General features: G+C 31.9%; 1 protein-coding gene across 1 annotated transcript in view; it reads left to right on the top strand.

The window, feature by feature from the left end:
* The window catches only part of trio (trio Rho guanine nucleotide exchange factor), a 217,648-nt gene that overhangs the window by 23,636 nt on the left and 170,375 nt on the right, over window positions 1-23,637 (top strand). Inside the window, exons 4-6 of the mRNA XM_075305861.1 lie at window positions 3,086-3,946; window positions 4,010-4,131; window positions 7,156-7,359. Coding sequence (XP_075161976.1) covers window positions 3,086-3,946; window positions 4,010-4,131; window positions 7,156-7,359 — 1,187 coding nt within the window. The remainder of the gene's footprint in view (window positions 1-3,085; window positions 3,947-4,009; window positions 4,132-7,155; window positions 7,360-23,637) is intronic.

Consider the following 23,637-nt stretch of genomic DNA (forward strand, 5'->3'; position numbering starts at 1 on the left):
TGGTTTCACTGGAATGTGGAACGCCGTTCGGACTCGGCTGTAAAAAGGAGGTCCCTTGTCATTGAGCTTAACATGGAATCGGGCAGCACTCAGTGATAAGAGAGAAGTTCACCACTGTGGTATCACAATGGACTGAATAGTCTAAGTGAGCCTGATACATTGGGCTGCCACATAACCTAACCTAACCTAACCTAACCATCATCTTGCCTATATATTCTATATGCCAGTTAGGAGCTTAACTGCTAAAAAAATTTTCAGTTAAAGTAAATCGGATAGAAGATATTTCCATTTTACTTTCTGTTAACTGGGAGTTAAAGTCTAACGGAGCTAAATGAAAATATTTCTTCAAAATACCGAAAACTTGACTTTTCTCGATTTGAAAAAGTATACTTGAAAAGTTGGAAGTGAGTTAATTTTAAAAAATCTACAGTCGACTTTGATTATAGGAACTTTTTACTTCCTTATACACAAAAAAATTTCACGAACATTTTTCCAATTAAAATTTTAATTGAGTTTTAAAAAATATTCAATTAAAAATTTAATTGATTCAACAAATTTTTTAATTGAAACAAAAATCAATCACAAAAATAATAGTATCAATTAAGTTTTTAATTGGATCAATTAACTGTTTAATTGACCTTCAATTAATTTTTTAATTGATACTATCATTTCTGTGATTGAAGACATTTCAATTAAAAATTAATTGGATCAATTAATTTCGTGATTGAATCAGAAAAAAATTTTTTGTGTGTAGTTTTTGAAAATGAAAACTCGTAAAGTTAACTTTTTCAATATTTTAATTTCAAAAAATTAACTTTTCCTGATTTGAAAAAGTCAATTGGAAAATTTGAAAGCCTGCCTTTTCAATTTTCTTTTAAATATCGAATTTTCTAATTTTGGAAAGTCTAGTTTTTCAAAATTTTAAAAAGCCGAAAATCTTTTTTTTTTAATTTTGAAAAATTTCTATAATTTAAAAAAAAACTACTTCTAAATTTGAAAAACTTAAATTTTGGAAAATTTCTTAAAAGCAAAAAAAAAATTTTTTTTTGAGAATAAAAAAAATGTTTGCAAAAGTCGAATTTCCCAATTTTGGAAAGTAGATTTTTGACTTATTAAAATTTGGAAAATCCTTTTTTATACCCTGCTCCACACTGTGGAACAGGGTATTATAAGTTAGTGCATATGTTTGCAACACCCAAAAGGAGATGAGATAGACACATGGTGTCTTTGGCAAAAATGCTCAGGGTGGGCTCCTGAGTCGATATAGCGATGTCCGTCTGTCCGTGAACACATTTTGTAATCAAAGTCTAGGTCGCAGTTTCAGTCCAATCAACTTCAAATTTGGCACAAGTATGTGTTTTGGCTCAGAATAGATCCCTATTGATTTTGGAAGAAATCGGTTCAGATTTAGATATAGCTCCCATATATATCTTTCGCCCGATATGCTCTTATACGGCCCTAGAAGCCTGAGTATTACCCCAATTCGGTTGAAATTTTGCACAGGGAGTACAATTGGTAGTATAGTCAAATGTGTAAAATTTTATTGAAATCGGTTCAGATTTAGATATAGCTCCCATATATATCTTTCGCCCAATATGGACTAATACGGTCCCAGAAGCCAGAGTTTTACCCCAATTTGGTTTAAATTTCGCACAGGAAGTAGAATTAGCATTGTAGCTATGCGTGCCAAATTTGGTTGAAATCGGTTCAGATTTAGATATAGCTCCCATATATAGCTTTCCCCCGATTTACACTCATATGACCACAGAGGCCAATTTTTTGCTCCGATTTGGTTAAAATTTTGCACAGGGAGTAGAATTAGCATTGTAGCTATGCGTGCCAAATTTGGTTGAAATCGGTTCAGATTTAGATATAGCTCCCATATATAGCTTTCGCCCGATTTACACTCATATGACCAAAGAGGCCAACTTTTTGCTCCGATTTAGTTGAAATTTTGCACAGGGAGTAGAATTAGCATTGTAGCTATGCGTGCCAAATTTGGTTGAAATCGGTTCAGATTTAGATATATCTCCCATATATAGCTTTCCCCCGATTTACACTTATATGACCACAGAGGCCAATTTTTTGCTCCGATTTAGTTGAAATTTTGCACATGGAGTAGAATAAGCATTGTTGCTATGCGTGCCAAATTAGGTTGAAATCGGTTCAGATTTAGATATAGCTCCCATATATATGTATTTCTGATTTGGACAAAAAATTTCAAAATACCAACATTTTCCTTATAAAATCGCCACTGCTTAGTCGAAAAGTTGTAAAAATGACTCTAATTTTCCTAAACTTCTAATACATATATATCGAGCAATAAATCATAAATAAACTTTTGCGAAGTTTCCTTAAAATTGCTTCAGATTTCAATGTTTCCCATATTTTTTTACTAACATTGTGTTCCACCCTAGTCCATTAGCCGATTTTGTAGAAGTCTATCAAATTCTGTCCAGATCGAGTGATATTTAAATGTATGTATTTGGGACAAACCTTTATATATAGCCCCCAACACATTTGACGGATGTGATATGGTATCGAAAATTTAGATCTACAAAGTGGTGCAGGGTATAATATAGTCGGCCCCGCCCGACTTTAGACTTTCCTTACTTGTTAGTTTTGAAAAAGTGGACTTTAGACTTTTCGATTATTTATTTTGAATACACAGACTTTCCACCTTACACAATTTTATTTTTCCACATTTAAAAGTGGCTTTTTCATTTTTTCGATTATAAGTAATGAAAATTCGACTTTTCCAAATATGAAAAAAATTGAGATTTTCCAAAATTGAAAAATTCGATACTTTTTTAATTTTTTTGCCTTCCAATTTTTTAAATTTTTCAAAAGCTCGAAAAAACAGAAAAACTTTTATTTCGACAGTGGATTTTATAAAATTTAAAAAAAATCGATATTTAAATATTTAGATTTTTAAACGTTTTGAGAAGTCGATGTTTGCGATCATTTGAATTAATTAAAAAAAAACAACAAATGTGTTTTAGTCGATTTTGATGATTACAAAAAGTCGACTTCGTCTTTTCTTTTCAAACAATGAAAAAAAAAATAACTTTCTTCTTCTGTTTAGGTTCCTCTACATCCTCAAACGATCGTCATTCAGATCCTACTTTAGAAGCAAAGCTGACTACCTCAACTACCGTCGCCAATAAGGAAATCAATGAAGAAAAACGAAAATCTGCCCGCCGAAAAGAGTTCATTATGGCCGAACTAATGCAAACCGAAAGAGCTTATGTCAAAGATCTGGAAACGTGTATCAAATGTTTCCTCGAAGAATTCCGTTTCGGTCAAGGTGTACCCCAGGCTCTCACCGGCAAGGAGGATATTATTTTTGGTAACATACGCGAAATCTATAATTTCCATCATAAAATCTTTTTGCGTGAATTGGAAAAATATGAGACAATGCCCGAAGATGTGGGCCATTGTTTTGTCACCTGGGCGTGTAAATTTGATATGTATGTGCACTATTGCAAAAACAAACCCACATCGAATAATCTCTTGGTGCAGCATGCTGGCACATACTTTGATGATTTGCAACACAAACATAAAGTTGAACATCCCCTACCAGCATTCCTAATTAAACCGGTGCAACGTATAACAAAATACCAATTGTTACTCAAAGATTTACTATCGTGCTGTGAAGAGAGCCATGGTGAAATCAAAGAAGGTCTTGAGGTCATGTTAAATGTACCCAAGAAGGCGAATGATGCCATGCATTTGTCGCTGTTGGAAAACTGTGATGTCTCCATAGATGGTTTGGGTGAAGTTGTTTTGCAAGATGCATTCCAAGCATGGGATACCAAACAATTGATACGTAAGGGTCGTGAACGTAGGGTATTTCTATTCGAAATGTATTTGCTATTCGCCAAAGAAGTCAAGGACTCTAATGGTTCGGTGAAATATCAATTTAAGAGTAAACTAATGACCACAGGTAAGGAGCCGAGGGGGAGTGGGGACCTTGAGTAATTATCTAAATGAGTTTTTTTTTCTTTAGATCTTGGTATTACCGAACACATTGAAGGCGATGAAACCAAATTTGCTGTGTGGACTGGTCGTTCACCCATGTTGTCCGATTGTCGTATTGTACTTAAGGCCAATAGCTTGGAAACTAAACAGGTAAATATGTTAGAAAACATCTCCATTAAAGTTCCTACAACAGTGAACGTAAACAGTGAAACCTCTCAGAAGTGAACATTCACGATCGCCTAAATTTGGTCCACATTTGGGAGGTGTCCGGTTTTCAGAGCGTCCAAATTATCGCATCAATGTTTTTGTTGGTCTTCTAACAGGTAGATATCGCAAAGCAATGCTTAGCATGCCCGTCTTGCATATCGAGGGTCAAATTTAGAGGTATGCACGTGATACGAAATTGTCGTGATACGTAAGACACGTATGTCGAGTTTTTCAAGTTTTAAATAAAAACGTTAACTGTTCCAAATTTTCGAATATTCGACAAATTCCAAATTTTATAAAATCAAAAATTGAAGACTCGAATCGTTCACTTTTCCAAATTTTAAAAAAGTCGAATACGACCCATGCGAATAAGCTCCTAAGAGCATTTTAGAAAGATAAGTGTTCTTAGATGATGTTCTCCTACAATCACGGTTGCCACTCGAGCCACAAATAATCTTCCAAAATTTTGAGAAACTCTACCAACCAAACAAAAAAAGTCTTCTGTAGAAAACTTTGTCAAAAATTACATTCTAGAGAACATTTTGTCAAAATTTTATTTCTATAGAAAATTTTGTCAAAATTTTATTTCTATAGAAAATTTTGTCAAAATTTTATTTCTATAGAAAATTTTGTAAAAATTGTATTTCTATAGAAAATTTTGTCAAAATTTTATTTCTATAGAAAATTTTGTCAAAATTTTATTTCTATAGAAAATGTTGTCAAAATTTTATTTCTATAGAAAATTTTATTTTTATAGAAAATTTTGTGAAAATTTTATTTCTATAGAAAATTTTGTCAAAATTTCATTTCTATAGAAAATTTTGTCAAAATTTTATTTCTATAGAAATTTTGGTCAAAATTGTATTCCCATAGAATATTTATGCAAAATTTTATTTATATAGAAAATTTTGTCAATTTTTTTTCTATAGAAAATTTTTATCAATTTTTTTTTATAAAAAATTTTATCAAAATTTTATTTCTATAGAAAATTTTGTCAAAATTTACATTCTATAGAAAATTTTGCGAAAATGTACATTCTGTACAAAATTTTGTGAAAATTTTATTTCTATAGAAACTTTTGTCAAAGTCTTATTTCTAATTTTATTTATTTATATAGAAAATTTTGTCATTTTTTTTCTATAAGAAATTTTGTCAAAATTGTATTTCTATAGAAAATTTTGTCAAAATTTTATCTCTATAGAAAAATTTGTGAAAATGTCGAAATTTTATTTCTATAGAAAATTTTGTGAAAATTTCATTTCTATAGAAATTTTGGTCAAAATTGTATTCCCATAGAATATTTATGCAAATTTTTATTTATACAGAAAATTTTGTCAATTTTTTTCTATAGAACATTTTTATCAATTTTTTTCTATAAAAAATTTTATCAAAATTTTATTTCTATAGAAAATTTTGTCAAAATTTACATTCTATAGAAAATTTTGCGAAAATGTACATTCTATAGAAAACTTTATTTCTATAGAAAATTTTATTTCTATAGAAAATTTTGTCAAAATTTTATTTCTATAAAAAATTTTGTCAAAATTTTATTTCTATAGAAAATTTTGTCAAAATTTTATTTCTATAGAACATTTTGTCAAAATTTTATTTCTATAGAAAATTTTGTCAAAATTTTATTTCTATAGAAAATTTTGTCAAAATTTTATTTCTATAGAAAATTTTGTCAAAATTTTATTTCTATAGAAAATTTTGTCAAAATTTTATTTCTATAGAAAATTTTGTCAAAATTTTATTTCTATAGAAAATTTTGTCAAAATTTTATTTCTATAGAAAATGTTGTCAAAATTTTATTTCTATAGAAAATTTTGTCAAAATTTTATTTCTATAGAAATTTTGTCAAAATTTTATTTCTATAGAAAAATTTGTGAAAATTTCATTTCTATAGAAATTGTTGTCAAAATTTTATTTCTATAGAAAATTTTGTCAAAATTTTATTTCTATAGAAATTTTGTCAAAATTTTATTTCTATAGAAATTTTTCTCAAAATTTTATTTCCATAGAATATTTATGCAAAATTTTATTTCTATAGCAAATTTTGTGAAAATTTTATTTCTATAGAAAATTTTGTCAAAATTTTATTTCTATAGAAAATTTTGTCAACATTTTATTTCTATAGAAAATTTTGTCAAAATTTTATTTCTAAAGAAATTTTTTTCAAAATTTTATTTCCATAGAATATTTATGCAAAATTTTATTTCTATAGGAAATTTTGTCAAAATTTTAATTCTATAGAAAATTTAGTGAAAATTTTATTTCTATAAAAAATTTTGTCAAAATTTTATTTCTATAGAAAATTTTGTCAACAGTTTATTTCTATAGAAAATTATGTAAAATTTTTATTTCTATAGAAAATTTTGCCAAAATCTTATTTGCATGGAAAATTTTGACAAAATTTTATTTCTACATGCATTTATCATCTGTGATGCGCATTTAGACTGATTGTCTGTACGAAGTACACATTGTCTGTACGAAGTACTCATATTTTTAAATGATAAATGCATTTAAAAATAAAAACGACTGTACGAAAACAACAAAAACAAAATTTTATTTCTATAGAAAATTTTGTCGAAATTTTATTTTTGGAGAGGAATACGTTAAAAAATTTACCAAAACATCAAGAATTCTACCAATCTATCAAAGAGTACAAAATCTAACAGTTTTGGTAGAATTCTACCAACTGTGGCAACCGTGCCTATAATCCGACCTAAGCAAATAATACCAAGGAGAGAGATTACCGGAGAATCACCAGAGGTAGAGAAATAATCACTCCTCTCCCTGATTGTTTGTTTTCGCTTTGCTTTTCCTTATGATTTAAATTTTTTTTTGTATATTCCCAATACATGGAAGAAAAATTATTCGTATATTCCGACTGAATAGTCTTTAACTGAATTGTTTGCTTGTGTATACAAAAATTTGTAATTTCGTCTATTTTTGTTTTTTTTTCAGGTTTGGGCCAAAAAATTACGTGAAGTCATGCAAGAAACATGTTTCTCAGGCACCTCACTTACCCTGCCCAAATCACCAGCCAAGAATTCTGGTTCATCACAACGTTCCTCTCGTGATCTAGATGATCCATTGACTGAAAACGATCACGATAGATGTTCCCTAGCCAGTTTTGGATCTGGCAATACAACAGATAGTGATAACAAAGTGAGTACAATTGCATTTGCATTTTTAATCGCCAGGATAACAATGAAAATAAACATTCCAACAGTCCGTTATCGAACAAAGTACGTATGGTATTGGATATTTAATGCATCTATCTAATGAACAGAAGGATTTTAGATACTCTAAGCCAAGCATATATTCAAAAATAGGAAGTTTCAGTGCCATTAATCTAAGATCAATAATGTCAATTTTAAATGTTGATCAAGGAATACACGGCATAACATAAGAGAGAAATCCCAACGCCTACACTAGGTCACAAATAATATGCTAGAAACAAATCTGTGATTTGTTTCTAGCATACTTTTTCCCATTGATTTTGACCTACTAAACACGAAAATGAGTTTTAAAAAATTTTCTGTCGATTGGTTTTCGAGATACAAATTTTTAAACTTTTTTTTTAATTTTTAGAGGTACACTTACAATTTTGAGCATATCTTTCGTCTTATTTGACCTATTTGATCCTAGTGCTACTCAAATCAAAGAAAATTGAGCCGTCTACAACTCATTCTTAGAAAATTTTCAAATCGGGTAATTAGTTTGGATTTTGGCGGCTTAAAAAAGTTAAAAAACGGCGTTTTTTTAGTAAAAATATGGCAGAAAAAAACATATAAAAATTCATATAAAATAAAAAACACGATGCTAACAGCATCGATTAGTGAGTGGATAGAAAACGACAACGACATCGACATCGACGACAATGCACGGCTTTCTGAATAAAATGATCAAGTCTGACATCAAATAATTAAACTGAAGATGAAGTCAAGCGATGCGAATTGAAAGTGGAAAGTTTATTGAAATAGGCTAGGGATGACGATCATGCAGACACCATTATGATATATGGCTGAGTAAACTCAATACCTTAAAACATGTGGATACCTATAAGAGGAGAGTATATTTTGGTCACACATTTATCAATTCCCAGCAAAGAAAAATGGAAATTGTTCCACAAACATAAGCGCATCACGGAATCCCCCATCAAATTTTTCCCGCTTCCGATGCAGTCCTTTTGGACATGTCCTATGACAAGCCTATGATTGCAACAAAAAAAGTTAAAATTACCCATTAAAAATGTGAAAAAATCGAGTTTTAAAAAATTTAATACAAAGTCCTTCCTGTGTAGTAAAAATAAAGAAAATCTTTGGGAAGACATTTTTGGAAGTGCTTGTGCCTTTAGAACCACTTCCAGGGCTCCAATACTGTCTTTAGGACATTTTCCCCGTTATATGTGGGGATCATCGGCAGTTACGCCAACCCACACGATTACCAACGACGGCGCATGAGAGTTAAATTTTTGGCTGACCTATTTGGCACGTGAACGCGATCATTTGGTTCTTTCCTGCCTAACTTTTATTGTGCATTGACGAGCTTTTGCACTTTTTTGGAACTTCGATGGCTTAAGATCAAGCTCATTTTTAATATGTGTTGCATCTTTCCTCGCGTCATCTTGAGGCCACCAGCAAGTTTTCTACCACTTCGAGAGGGATTTCGATCAACACCAGTGGATCGAATGATATCTGGTGTTGCTAGCGATTTTTTGTCGGTCGATTTTTTTGATGCGATGCAACACTGCAATTGTCACAGTAATCGTCACTATCATGCTTGAATCTTTTTTTTTTATTTTATTTATTTCAACTTTATTAGTAACATAGCCTCATAGAGGCCCTATTCGTTACAAAATATATTATTGGTTAAACTTCAAATATTTCTTAAACACTAATAATAATAATAATTAAAAATTAAATAAATATGATATCTATAACGTATCTCTATATCCTACTGACAAATCAATTTTAACTTAAAAAAAAAATTTAATGAGACCGTTAATGTGAATTTCATCAAAAAGGACTTTATTTCTGAAAGCCAGAGATCAAAATGATTTTGCCTTTTTTGTAAGCAATAAAATTAACTGTCACTACACAGAAAAAAAAAACTTTTTTGTCTTCAATCACGAAATTAATTGATCCAATTAATTTTTAATTGTAATGTCTTCAATTACAGAAATCAATTATCAATTAAAAAATTATCAATTAAAAAATTAATTGATCCAATTAAAAAATGTATTTGTACTATTAGTGATTATTGTGATTGATTTTTGCATCAATAAAACTTTTAATTGAATATTTGTTTAAAAATCAAATTAAAATTTAATTGAAAAATCTTTGGTGAATTTTTTATCTGCGTAGAATAAATCTGTCTGGATGAAAAATACAATTTTTAAGAAAGTACAAAAAAGGTATTTTTTGAGCGAAAAAGTACTTTTTACTAAATTTCAACAAAAGATTATTTGAATTTAAAAGAAAATAAAATTTTGTTTGTCAACTCCTCCATTTTAAATATTTTTTTTAGTTTTATATCTGCTTACCAGAGCTGGAAGAATTCCACCAAACATGGTATTTTTTTACTGTTTTGTAGATTGGTAGAATTCATGGGACTTCATAAATTTTCTATAGATAAATAAAAATAAATTTTTGGCCAATGTTATATAGAAATAAAATGTTCACAAAATTTTCTGTAGAAATAAAATTTTCGGTAGAAATAAAATTTTCACAAAATTTTCTATAGAAATAAAATTTTAACAAAAAAATTTATAGAAATAAAATTTTGGTAAAATTTTCTATAGAAATAAAATTTTTACAAAATTTTCTATAGAAATAAAATTTTGGTAAAATTTTCTATAGAAATAAAATTTTGGTAAAATTTTCTATAGAAATAAAATTTTGACAAAAAAATTTATAGAAATAAAATTTTGTATAGAAAATTTCCTTTCTATACAAAATTTTTGCAAAATTTTATTTCTATAGAAAATTTTGTCAAAATTTTATTTTTATAGAAAATGTTGTCAAAATTTTATTTCTATAGAAAACTTTTGCAAAATTTTATTTCTATAGAAAAATTTTGCAAAATTTTATTTCTATAGAAAATTTTGTCAACATTTTATTTCTATAGAAAATTTTGTCAAAATTTTATTTCTATAGAAAATTTTGTCAAAATTATATTTCTATAGAAAATTTTGTTAAAATTTAATTTCTATAGAAAATTTTGTAAAATTTCATTTCTATAGAAGATTTTGTTAAAATGTCATTTCTATAGAAAATTTTGTTAAAATTTTATTTCTATAGAAAATGTTGTTAAAATTTTATTTCTATAGAAAATTTTGTTAAAATTTTATTTCTATAGAAAATTTTGTTAAAATTTTATTTCTATAGAAAATTTTGTTAAAATTTCATTTCTATAGAAAATTTTGTTAAAATTTCATTTCTATAGAAAATGTTGTTAAAATTTTATTTCTATAGAAAATTTTGTTAAAATTTTATTTCTATAGAAAATTATGTTAAAATTTCATTTCTATAGAAAATTTTGTTAAAATTTCATTTCTATAGAAAATTTTGTTAAAATGTAATTTCTATAGAAAATTTTGTTAAAATGTCATTTCTATAGAAAATTTTGTTAAAATTTAATTTTTATGGAAAATTTTGTCAAAATTTTATTTCTATAGCAAATTTTATTTTTACAGAAAATTTTATTTTTATAGAAAATGTTGTTATCTCATTTCTATAGAAAATTTGGTCAAAATTTCATTTCTATAGAAAATTTTGTTAAAATTTCATTTCTATAGAAACTTTTGTCAAAATATTATTTCTATAGAAAATTTTGGCCAAATTATATTAAATTTTAACAATTATATAAAATTTTAACAAAAAAATTTATAGAAATAAAATTTTGACAAAATTTTCTATAGAAATAAAATTTTTACAAAATTTTCTATAGAAATAAAATTTTGGTAAAGTTTTCTATAGAAATAAAATTTTGGTAAAATTTTCTATAGAAATAAAATTTTGACAAAAAAAATTTATAGAAATAAAATTTTGTATAGAAAATTTCCTTTCTATACAAAATTTTTGCAAAATTTTATTTCTATAGAAAATTTGTTAAAATTTTATTTTTATAGAAAATGTTGTCAAAATTTTATTTCTATAGAAAACTTTTGCAAAATTTTATTTCTATAGAAAAATTTTGCAAAATTTTATTTCTATAGAAAATTTTGTCAACATTTTATTTCTATAGAAAATTTTGTCAAAATTTTATTTCTATAGAAAATTTTGTCAAAATTATATTTCTATAGAAAATTTTGTTAAAATTTAATTTCTATAGAAAATTTTGTAAAATTTCATTTCTATAGAAGATTTTGTTAAAATGTCATTTCTATAGAAAATTTTGTTAAAATTTTATTTCTATAGAAAATGTTGTTAAAATTTTATTTCTATAGAAAATTTTGTTAAAATTTTATTTCTATAGAAAATTTTGTTAAAATTTTATTTCTATAGAAAATTTTGTTAAAATTTCATTTCTATAGAAAATTTTGTTAAAATTTCATTTCTATAGAAAATGTTGTTAAAATTTTATTTCTATAGAAAATTTTGTTAAAATTTTATTTCTATAGAAAATTTTGTTAAAATTTCATTTCTATAGAAAATTTTGTTAAAATTTCATTTCTATAGAAAATTTTGTTAAAATGTAATTTCTATAGAAAATTTTGTTAAAATGTCATTTCTATAGAAAATTTTGTTAAAATTTAATTTTTATGGAAAATTTTGTCAAAATTTATTTTTACAGAAAATTTTATTTTTATAGAAAATGTTGTTATCTCATTTCTATAGAAAATTTGGTCAAAATTTCATTTCTATAGAAAATTTTGTTAAAATTTCATTTCTATAGAAACTTTTGTCAAAATATTATTTCTATAGAAAATTTTGGCCAAATTATATTAAATTTTAACAATTATATAAAATTTTAACAAAAAAATTTATAGAAATAAAATTTTGACAAAATTTTCTATAGAAATAAAATTTTTACAAAATTTTCTATAGAAATAAAATTTTGGTAAAATTTTCTATAGAAATAAAATTTTGGTAAAATTTTCTATAGAAATAAAATTTTGACAAAAAAAATTTATAGAAATAAAATTTTGTATAGAAAATTTCCTTTCTATACAAAATTTTTGCAAAATTTTATTTCTATAGAAAATTTGTCAAAATTTTATTTTTATAGAAAATGTTGTCAAAATTTTATTTCTATAGAAAACTTTTGCAAAATTTTATTTCTATAGAAAAATTTTGCAAAATTTTATTTCTATAGAAAATTTTGTCAACATTTTATTTCTATAGAAAATTTTGTCAAAATTTTATTTCTATAGAAAATTTTGTCAAAATTTTATTTCTATAGAAAATTTTGTTAAAATTTAATTTCTATAGAAAATTTTGTAAAATTTCATTTCTATAGAAGATTTTGTTAAAATGTCATTTCTATAGAAAATTTTGTTAAAATTTTATTTCTATAGAAAATGTTGTTAAAATTTTATTTCTATAGAAAATTTTGTTAAAATTTCATTTCTATAGAAAATTTTGTTAAAATTTCATTTCTATAGAAAATGTTGTTAAAATTTTATTTCTATAGAAAATTTTGTTAAAATTTTATTTCTATAGAAAATTTTGTTAAAATTTCATTTCTATAGAAAATTTTGTTAAAATTTCATTTCTATAGAAACTTTTGTCAAAATAAAGGGTGATTCTTTTGAGGTTAGGATTTTCATGCATTAGTATTTGACAGATCACGTGGGATTTCAGACATGGTGTCAAAGAGAAAGATGCTCAGTATGCTTTGACATTTCATCATGAATAGACTTACTAACGAGCAACGCTTTCAAATCATTGAATTTTATTACCAAAATCAGTGTTCGGTTCGAAATGTGTTTATCGACAAATTTTGTTCAGCGATGAGGCTCATTTCTGGTTGAATGGCTACGTAAATAAGCAAAATTGCCGCATTTGGAGTGAAGAGCAACCAGAAGCCGTTCAAGAACTGCCCATGCATCCCGAAAAATGCACTGTTTGGTGTGGTTTGTACGCTGGTGGAATCATTGGACCGTATTTTTTCAAAGATGCTGTTGGACGCAACGTTACGGTGAATGGCGATCGCTATCGTTCGATGCTAACAAACTTTTTGTTGCCAAAAATGGAAGAACTGAACTTGGTTGACATGTGGTTTCAACAAGATGGCGCTACATGCCACACAGCTCGCGATTCTATGGCCATTTTGAGGGAAAACTTCGGAGAACAATTCATCTCAAGAAATGGACCGGTAAGTTGGCCACCAAGATCATGCGATTTGACGCCTTTAGACTATTTTTTGTGGGGCTACGTCAAGTCTAAAGTCTACAGAAATAAGCCAGCAACTATTCCAGCTTTGGAAGACAACATTTCCGAAGAAATTCGGGCTATTCCGGCCGAAATGCTCGAAAAAGTTGCCCAAAATTGGACTTTCCGAATGGACCACCTAAGACGCAGCCGCGGTCAACATTTAAATGAAATTATCTTCAAAAAGTAAATGTCATGGACCAATCTAACGTTTCAAATAAAGAACCGATGAGATTTTGCAAATTTTATGCGTTTTTTTTAAAAAAAAGTTATCAAGCTCTTAACAAATCACCCTTTATTATTTCTATAAAAAATTTTGGCAAAATTATATTAAATTTTTACTATACACTAAACTTCAAAATGTGTCTTATTAAAGACTTAAACAACAGTACTTGATATAGACGAAATGGACTGTGTTTTTAGATCAAAAATTATTATTTTTATTGCAAAAATAAAAGATTTGTAACAAAAAAATTTTGTGATAACATTTTAACATTTTCGAAGAAATTCAAAAAACTCTAGTCTGCAACAAGGTATCATAAAACTTCTTAGCATTGACTTATAATTCGTATGTTAGTCCATATGGACCAAAGACAATATACTTTCCTCAGGAACGAAATTTTAGACAAACGAAATTCCCCTTTCTTATAAAATATTTTCTTTTAGGACAAACACACCCAAATTTATGATATGCGATTCAACTATTGTCTCTAATAAAAAAAGGCAGATTCAATAGCTATATATAAACCACATTCGTTTTTGATCAGTTTATATAGATCGAATGAAAATTATTTCTTCATGAGGCGAAGATGCCAAATCTGGGGACCGGTTTATAAACATGGTCCAACATGAACCAATTTTTATACCCTCCACCATAGGATAGGTATATTAACTTTGTCATTCCGTTTGTAACACATTTAAATATTGCTCGACTTAAAACTTGGCACAAGTAGTTGTTATTAATGTAGGTCGGATGGTATTGCAAATGGGCCATATCGGTCCACTTTTACGTATAGCCTCCATATAAACGGACCCCCAAATTTGGCTTGCGATTGCTCTAAGAGAAGCAAATTTCATCCGAATCGCCTGAAATTTGGTACATTGTGTTAGTATATGGTCTCCAACAACCATGCAAAAATTGGTCCACATCGGTCCATAATTACATATAACCACCATATAAACCGATCCCCTGATTTGCCTTGCGGAGCCTCTAAGAGAAGCAAATTTCATCCGATCCGCTTGAAATTTGGTACATGATGTTAGTATATGGTGTCTAAGAACCACGCAAAAATTGGTCCACATCGGTCCATAATTATATAATAGCCCCCATATAAACCGATCCCCCGATTTGGCTTGCGGGGCTTCTAAGAGAAGCAAATTTCATCCGATCCAGCTGAAATTTGGTACATGGTGTTAGTATATGGTCTCTAATGACCACGCAAAAATTGGTCCACATCGGTCCATAATTATATATAGCCCCTATATAAACCGATCGCCAGATTTGACCTCCGGAGCCTCTTGGAAGACCAAAATTCATCTGATTCAGTTGAAATTTGGTACGTGATGTTAATATATGGCCTCAAACACCCACGCAAAAATTGGTGGAAATCGGTCAATAATTATATATAGCCCTCGATCCCCCGATTTGGCTTGCGGAGCCTTTAAGAGAAGCAAATTTCATCCGATCCAGCTGAAATTTGGTTCATGGTGTTAGTCTTTAACAACCATGCAAAAATTGGTTGGAAATCGATCCATAATTATATATAGCCCCCATATAAACCGATCCCCAGATTTGACCTCCGGAGCCCCTTGAAAGAGCAAAATTCATCCGATTCGGTTGAAATTTGGTACGTGATGTTAGTATATGGTATCCAACAACCATGCAGGAATTGGTTCATATCAGTCCATAATATTTCAATTCTGGCTCTCTACGTATCGTGAAAAAAGTCCATCTCGATTCGTAATTATTTGTAGAGTTACCTATAACAGGTTGGCTGATAAGTCCCCGGTCTGAGTTAACAGCTGCAAACACCGCTCAGAATCATCAACACTTTGTTGTGTTTGGTCAAATGTGAGCTGGCGCGTCACCCATTTTGCACAGAGCTTCCGCATATCCAAATATTGATGAATGATATGACCAACACGTTCCTTTGTTATCTTTAAGGCATCTGCTATCTCGATCAACTTCATTTTACGGTCATCCAAAATCATTTTGTGATTTTTTTGATGTTTTCGTCGGTAACCACCTCTTTCGGGCATCCACTGCGTTCACCGCCCTCCGTGCTCATTTCAACACACTTGAATTTTGCATACCAATCAATTATTGTTGATTTCCCTGGGACAGAGTCAGGAAACTCATTATCAAGCCAAGTTTTTGCTTCCACCGTATTTTTTCCCTACAGAAAACAGTATTTTATCAAAACACGAAATTTCTTTTTTTCCATTTTTTTCACAATAACAAAAGTTGCTTCACAAAAGACGCTCTATCTCACAAAATAATATGCATTTAATACTAGCAACGCCATCTATGTGTCAGACCGGGGACTTATCAGCCAACCTGTTACATAACTTTTTTGTCTAATATATACCACGTATAGACTAACTCACAATTTAGTAAACGATGTTAAGAAGTTTTAAGATACCACAACCCAAGTAATTCGATTGTGGATGACAGTCATTGGTAGAAGTTTCTACGTAATCCATGGTGGAGGGTACATAAGATTCGGCCTGGCCGAACTTACGGCCGTATATACTTGTTTTTTTTTTTATGAATTTGTCTCTTTTATTGACTCTTCCAAAAAAGTCAGCGACAACGCTGGTTACAAATAGCCCTCTTATCAGTTATTTCACTGCAAGAAATTTGAGGATATCTCCCACCAAATCCTCATATTTGACACAATTCACTACATGGACGGCGGAAGTACACAGGCAGTTGAATGTCAGAGTCGACGGCGAAAGAATTCCGACCACAAATTACCCCACGATTCTCGGGGTCACATTCGACAGCCTCTTTAAGTCGTCCGCCCATGCAACTGCAATTTGTGATAAGCTTCGCGGTAGAAACAAGGTCCTCAAGTCGCTTGCCGGCAGCACTTGGGGTGCGGACAAAGAAACCTTTTTGACTTCATATAAGTCAATTGGCCGGTCAGTGGTAAACTATGCAGCGCCAGTGTGGACACCTCAAACGAGCGAAACGCAGTGGAATAACATACAAACCTGTCAGAATGCTGCCTACCGTCTCTCCAGCACTCAGCAAAAAAATTTGGAAGTTCTTCCAAAGGCACAACTTTAAAAGCACTTCCGGAAGATGCACTCCCAATGATGTTCTTTATTTTAATTACCCCGGAAGTTCTTTTAATTCAATTTTTTATAACTTGGTTTTTTTTTTCATACTTTTAATGGGTAATTTTAACTTTGTTTGTTTCAAATAGGTTAAAAACACAGTAAGAATTCAAAAAATTTTTTCGAAAAAAATGCTAAATGCAATCTGAAAAAATTGTGAATTGTTGAAAATATTTGTCAGAATGCTGCCTACCGTCTCTCCACCACCCAGCAAAAAAATTTGGAAGTTCTTCCAAAGGCACAACTTTAAAAGCACTTCCAGAAGATGCACTCCCAATGATGTTCTTTATTTTAATTACCCCGGAAGTTCTTTTAATTCAATTTTTTATAACTTGGTTTTTTTGTTTCAAATAGGTTAAAAACACAGTAAGAATCATTGGTACAAATCATTTAAATTTTGTCAAAAAAAATGCTAAATCCAATCTAACAAAAATGTTAATTGTTGAAAATATTTGATGTCAAACGTTTCCGACAAGCGTTAGAACCCATTAAAAATTATAAAAATTATTTATTTGACAAAAATATCACAGAATTTTTTAATTTACATCCAAAACATTGAATTCGTATCACACCTAAAGAAGTGATGCAAATTCAGTGCAACGGCGGCTGTTGAAATGGAGGACTTCCGTCCTATGAAATTCATCGCTTCTGCGTCAATTTCGCACCACTTCCGGATCCAAAAAGAACATTTTCATTACTTTTTTGGCGACGCTTTTTTTTTGCTGGGCAGATCACTCTGGACACACCCCATCTTTGTCGCAGAGTTCCTTGATCTGACTACTAATTGAACTACATAAGCATAGAACAAAATGGATAAAACTACACGCAAAGAAATAATTCTTTCCTCCCAAACGAAATTTTAGACAAAGTTCGTTTCTCATTTGCTTTTCGTTGAAAGGAAGTGTATTTGGAAGAAAAGTATATACTTTTTGTGATAAACGTTTATTCTTTTCCAGGATGCAAAAACAATTTCATAAAGACTACCTCAAAAATTTTTTTTCTAGCTAATTGCATTTTCCCTCACATCTTTCTCACTTCCACGAAGTTTTTTAGTTAGGTTAGGTTAGGTTAGGTTAAAGTGGCAGCCCGATTAAGATTCAGGCTCACTTAGACTATTCAGTCCATTGTGATACCACATTAACTAAAAGTACCTATTACATATGGGCACTTCTAGTTTTAACCGCTGAACCTTCTTGATTATTTTTCTTTGTTGAACCAACCAGATTGTTCCAAAAACATTAGCAGACTGCTTAAGTTAACGTTTTCCAGATCCGCCAGTAATCTGAAGCTATATGCTCCTAAAAGTTGCTTGCGCTTTACACAAAATGCAGGACACTCACACAAGAGGTGTTTAATTGATTCTTTTTCCTCCGCATCATGACAGCTAATACAATAGTCATTACACTTCGCGCCAATAGTTTTTGCAAAATCGCCTATCAGGCAGCGACCCGTTATAGCAGATATCAGGAGTGATATCTGACGTCTCGAGAACATTAGCATATCTAGTGTGCGGTTTAAGTTGAAATGGGGCCATATTTGCTTGGTGTCGTTACAACCCTTGCAATTCTCCCATCGAACATTTGCCATCCTAACAGCCTTCTCACGCAGCATGAGCTTGCAGGTAGCTAGGGGCATACCAACAAATTCCAGTTCCCCTGGAATATGTAAGGTAGTCCCTAGCCTTGCCAACTCATCCGCTTCGCAGTTCCCCGGTATGTTCCTATGGCCAGGCACCCATATTAGGTGAATATTGTACTGCTCAGCCATCTCATTGAGAGATTTGCGGCAGTCGATGGCCGTTTTCGAGTTGAGGAACACAGAGTCCAAGGATTTTATTGCAGGTTGACTGTCTGAGTATATATTAATGCCAATATTTGTTGGAACATTACTTCTCAGCCAATTCGCCACCTCTCTTATTGCTAATATTTCAGCCTGAAAAACACTACAGTGATTAGGTAATCTTTTCGCTATTCGAATTTCCAGATCTTTAGAATATACTCCGAACCCCACTTGTCCATTCAATTTGGAGCCATCAGTATAGAAATCTATATATCTTTTATTCCCCGGGGTCTGTGTACACCACGCCTCACTGTTGGGAATTAGAGTTTCAAACTTTTTGTCGAAAAGTGGTTTTGCCAGGGTATAATCCACTACGTTAGGCACATCTGGCATTATTTTGAGGACCGAACTATGACCGTACATTTTTTCCGACCACAGCGATAGCTCGCGCAACCGCACAGCCGTTGTTGCAGCTGACTGTTTGGCCAAAATGTCTAAAGGCAATAGATGTAGCATGACATTAAGGGAGTCTGTTCCTGTCTTACTAAATGCGCCTGAGATACATAAGCTCGCCATACGCTGAACTTTATCTAAACAAGTCGGTTTCTGAAGTGCCGGCCACCAGACTACAACACCATATAGCATTATAGGTCTAACTACTGCCGTGTATAGCCAATGCACAATTTTTGGTTTTAGTCCCCACTTTTTCCCTATTGCCTTTTTGCACGAGTACAAAGCTACCGTGGCTTTTCTCGCCCTCTCTTCAATATTAAGCCTAAAATTCAGCTTCCTGTCCAAAATAACGCCAAGGTATTTTGCACACTCACCAAAGGGAATTTCAGTACCCCCTAAGGAAATGGGCCTAACCGTGGGAGTTTTACGATCTTTGCAGTACATGACTAGTTCTGTCTTTGCTGGATTTACACCAAGACCATTATCTTTCGCCCATTTCTCAGTCATCCGAAGAGCTCTCTGTATAATATCTCTGATTGTGGATGGGAATTTTCCCCTGACTGCTAGAGCCACATCATCTGCGTATGCCACCACTTTTATCCTTTCTTTTTCTAGGGAAACCAGAAGGTTGTTTATAGCAACATTCCAAAGAAGAGGTGATAGAACTCCTCCTTGGGGAGTGCCTCTGTTCACATACCTTTGTATGTTTGCTTGCCCTAGTGTGGCTGAAATACGTCTCTTTATTAGAAGTTCGTCTAACCGCCTAAGTATACCTGGATCAACATTCAGAGTTGTCAGTCCATTTAATATCGAGCTCGGATGGACATTATTGAACGCCCCTTCGATGTCTAGAAACGCCACGATTGTGTATTCTTTGACAGATAGTGAGCTTTCAATAAAGCTGACTAGTTCATGCAATGCGGTCTCAGTAGACCTGCCCTTCGAGTATGCATGCTGTCGTTTCGAGAGCAAACTTGAATCCACGCTAGTTCTAAGATACATGTCTATCATCCTCTCCAGGGTCTTAAGTAGGAATGAGGATAAGCTGATTGGTCGGAAATCCTTCGCACTCGAGTGAGAGGCTTTTCCTGCTTTAGGTATGAAGACGACTTTTGTTTCCCTCCACTTTTCTGGAATATATGCTAAGTTTACACATCGTTTATATATCACCGTCAACCAGGGGATAACTCTTTCAGCCACTGCCTGTAACTCCGCCGGAGTAATTCCATCAGGTCCGGGGGATTTGAATGGTCCAAAGCTATTTAAAGCCCATTTTATTCTAGATTCCGACACAATTTCCTCGATAGGAAATGATCGCTGAGCCTCTGTTACACCGCCGGAACATGGTTCAACCGTCTGATTTCCAGGGAAGTGTGTGTCCAAAAGTACCTCCAACGTCTCCTCACTGGACGTTGTCCAATTTCCCTCCGATGTTTTAATGAAACCTGGAGCGGTGTTAGTGGATGCTAGTACCTTCCGTAGTCTGGAAGCCTCTGACGTATTCTCAATACTGCTACAGTAATCATCCCAAGAGTTTTGTTGAGACCTTCTCAGTTCTCGTTTATATTCTCTCAGATTCATCTTGTAAGTGTCCCAATCCTCCGGAGCTCTTGTGGACTTTGCTTTGTTAAAGAGCTTCCTGCAGGATTTCCTCATATTACTTAACTCCGTAGTCCACCATGGCGGCCGATTTTTTCCCCTTGGCTTTCCTCTAGGGCAAGCAGCTTTCAGTGAAATGTTGAAGGCCTTAGTAATCCGCTCCACTGCGTGTTCGATATCTTGCACAGTGCTCATATTTGTCTCCGGCATTTCCGGTATCATCGAATTGAACGATTCCCTATACCTATTCCAATCAGCTTTCCTAACATTTGGCGGAAATATGGTCTTTGAAGTACGAACAGCCAATCTGAAACTGATGTAGCGATGATCTGAGAAGCTATGTTCCCTCAAAACTTGCCACTCAGATATCTTATCATTCAGTTCCGGAGAGGTCAACGTTACGTCCAAAACCTCTTGTCTGTTCCTGGTGACGAAGGTTGGTGCATCTCCCTTATTGCAAACTACCAGGTTAGTACGCAAAATAAACTCTATTAGCGACTCTCCCCTTGCATTAGTATCACTACTTCCCCAAATACTATGATGTGCATTTGCATCGCATCCCATAATGAGTTTTGTCTTTGTTTTTAGTGACTCCTCAACTAAGGTCTTAACGGCACAGGGTGGCATCTCCCTATCATGTCCCATGTAGACCGAAGATACCCAATATTTGCATGTGGATATCTCTAGACTGGCTACGACAGTGTCTGCATTGCTCAATGAAGGAAGCAGAAACAAGTTTAGTTCGTTTTTAGCAATTATACATGCTCGATTTATATCGGTACCGGTATTATGCAAAAGTTTGAAACCCGGAGTGCTTAATTCACAGATCTTGTTCTTATATATGTATGGTTCTTGAATAAGAACTATATCTATGTCTCCTTTCATCAGGAGAACTTTTAAGGCAGCACAAGCGGCCTTACAATGGTGAAGATTTATCTGGAGGAACCGTAGAACCATCCAAATTTTCAACCACCGTCACATCAGCCGCTTCAATTGAGTCATCAAGGGCTTCCTCTTCACAGATCTCGGTGACTCTCGCAACAATCCGCGGTTCAGTTTTGGTGAGGCTTGAGCCTGTAGAAACTTCCCGCATATGATTTTCGCCATAGTCTGCAGGTTTTATGTCTCCTTCGGCTTCGCTAGGAGATTTTTCCACTGCTGACTCTACCGGAGGCTTGTCCGTTTCGGAATCCTTTGGCTGATCGCTTTTGTATACCTTCATATGGATATCATGAAAGCCATAACTTACGCGTCCTTGGGTCTGGGCTAGATGTGGCAGCGACTCTATGTTTAATATAAACACCGCATGCCGTCTTGGTCCATCCACCTCATCCAAACGACCAACCTTCCAATCGGCGGTTGGAAGATCTGGGTTACATTCTATTAGTCTCTCTAGTATTGACTCAGGATCAGGAGGGTTTGCCGGTTTTTTAGTTATTAGCACCTTTTTCTGTAATACAAACAATGTAGAAGAAATTATACGATTTTATAAATTTTAAAATTTTTTTTTACCTTTCGCCTGGACGGAGAATCGAACCGCGGACCATGCAATTTGTAAGCCAACACACTATCCACTGAGCTATGTAGCCGTTATTGTCATCAATAGACAATTACCCATATAAGTTATATTTATATAGCATAGCTTGCGGCGCCCACGAGCCGATTAAACAAAGTTTATTTAACAGAAAAATACATTTAGTTGGGCACCGCGGAGCAGTGTTTGCTACGTCCGACTTGCATGCCAAGGGTCGTGGGTTCGATCCCTGCTTTGACCAAAGTTTTTTTTTTTACATATATTCCAGATATGTCCTGAAGACTCCGAAAAAATGTTCAACATTACATTGTAGCATATTAAATTTTGAACTGTAAAATGTGTCTTATTAAAGACCTACAGTCAGAAAAGAACAGTGTTTGATATACGAAAACGAAATGGACTGTGTTGTTGGTTCAAAAATAACTTTTTTTTATTGAAAAAATAAAAATTTTGTAACAAACGAATTTTTTTGGTGATAAAAGTGTATACTTTTCGAAGCAATTCAAAAAACTCTAACAAAAGAAAAACGTTTTCGGTACACGTTTTCCAAACGTTTTTTTCTTTGCGTGTACATTAAAAACTGTTACAACAAATAGCCCTCATGCTAAGATAGACAATAATATCGAAAAAGGACCGCAATTGATATTCGAAAGGATTGGATGTATCTCTAACTCTTACATGGAGATAGCCATTTAAAGTTAAACAATTTAGCCTTAGCAATTTAATGCTGCTAAACAAAATTCTCTCACCACAAACATCTATCCTTCATATAAAACTTTCCTTTTAAACAATGTAAGTAAGGACATTGTCCAGTGCATTAGATATTTCCGTTGTTGCCATAAAAGCCTGTGTATTTTATGGGCCTAACTTTGTTTCAAACAAAACTACGAGTAATCTAATTCTAGAGTACATCCTTCTTTAATGCAAAAATTAAATAGATGATTTTTTTTTCTCTCTCTCTCTGTTAACCTCTCACTTTCTCACACCACAACTCCCACACCAGATTTATGTCATAGTACAGCAAAAACAACAACAACAACAACAACTATACATCCTAGACAAAAAACAAAACACAGAAGTGTATAGAGCCAGCATGTAATGGAATTCGAAATTTGAATACTCCATAATATTGCGACCAACAAACGCGAGATTATGCAGCAGCAGGAGTACATGAAACTGACATACCTCACTTTGTAATGCGTTGAGAAAAGAAGCCAAAGCTTAGCCCTAGAATTTTTAGATGTTTGTATGCAGTAAAAGCATTTTAATGCTCTCTCACTATCTCTCTCTTTTTAGTGAGGCATTAATTTCATATTCTCTTAATGGAATTTTGAAAATTTCTCTTAATGGTCTTAATCT

This window comes from Haematobia irritans, chromosome 4, assembly GCF_050003625.1.
Source record: "Haematobia irritans isolate KBUSLIRL chromosome 4, ASM5000362v1, whole genome shotgun sequence".
NCBI lineage: Eukaryota > Metazoa > Arthropoda > Insecta > Diptera > Muscidae > Haematobia > Haematobia irritans.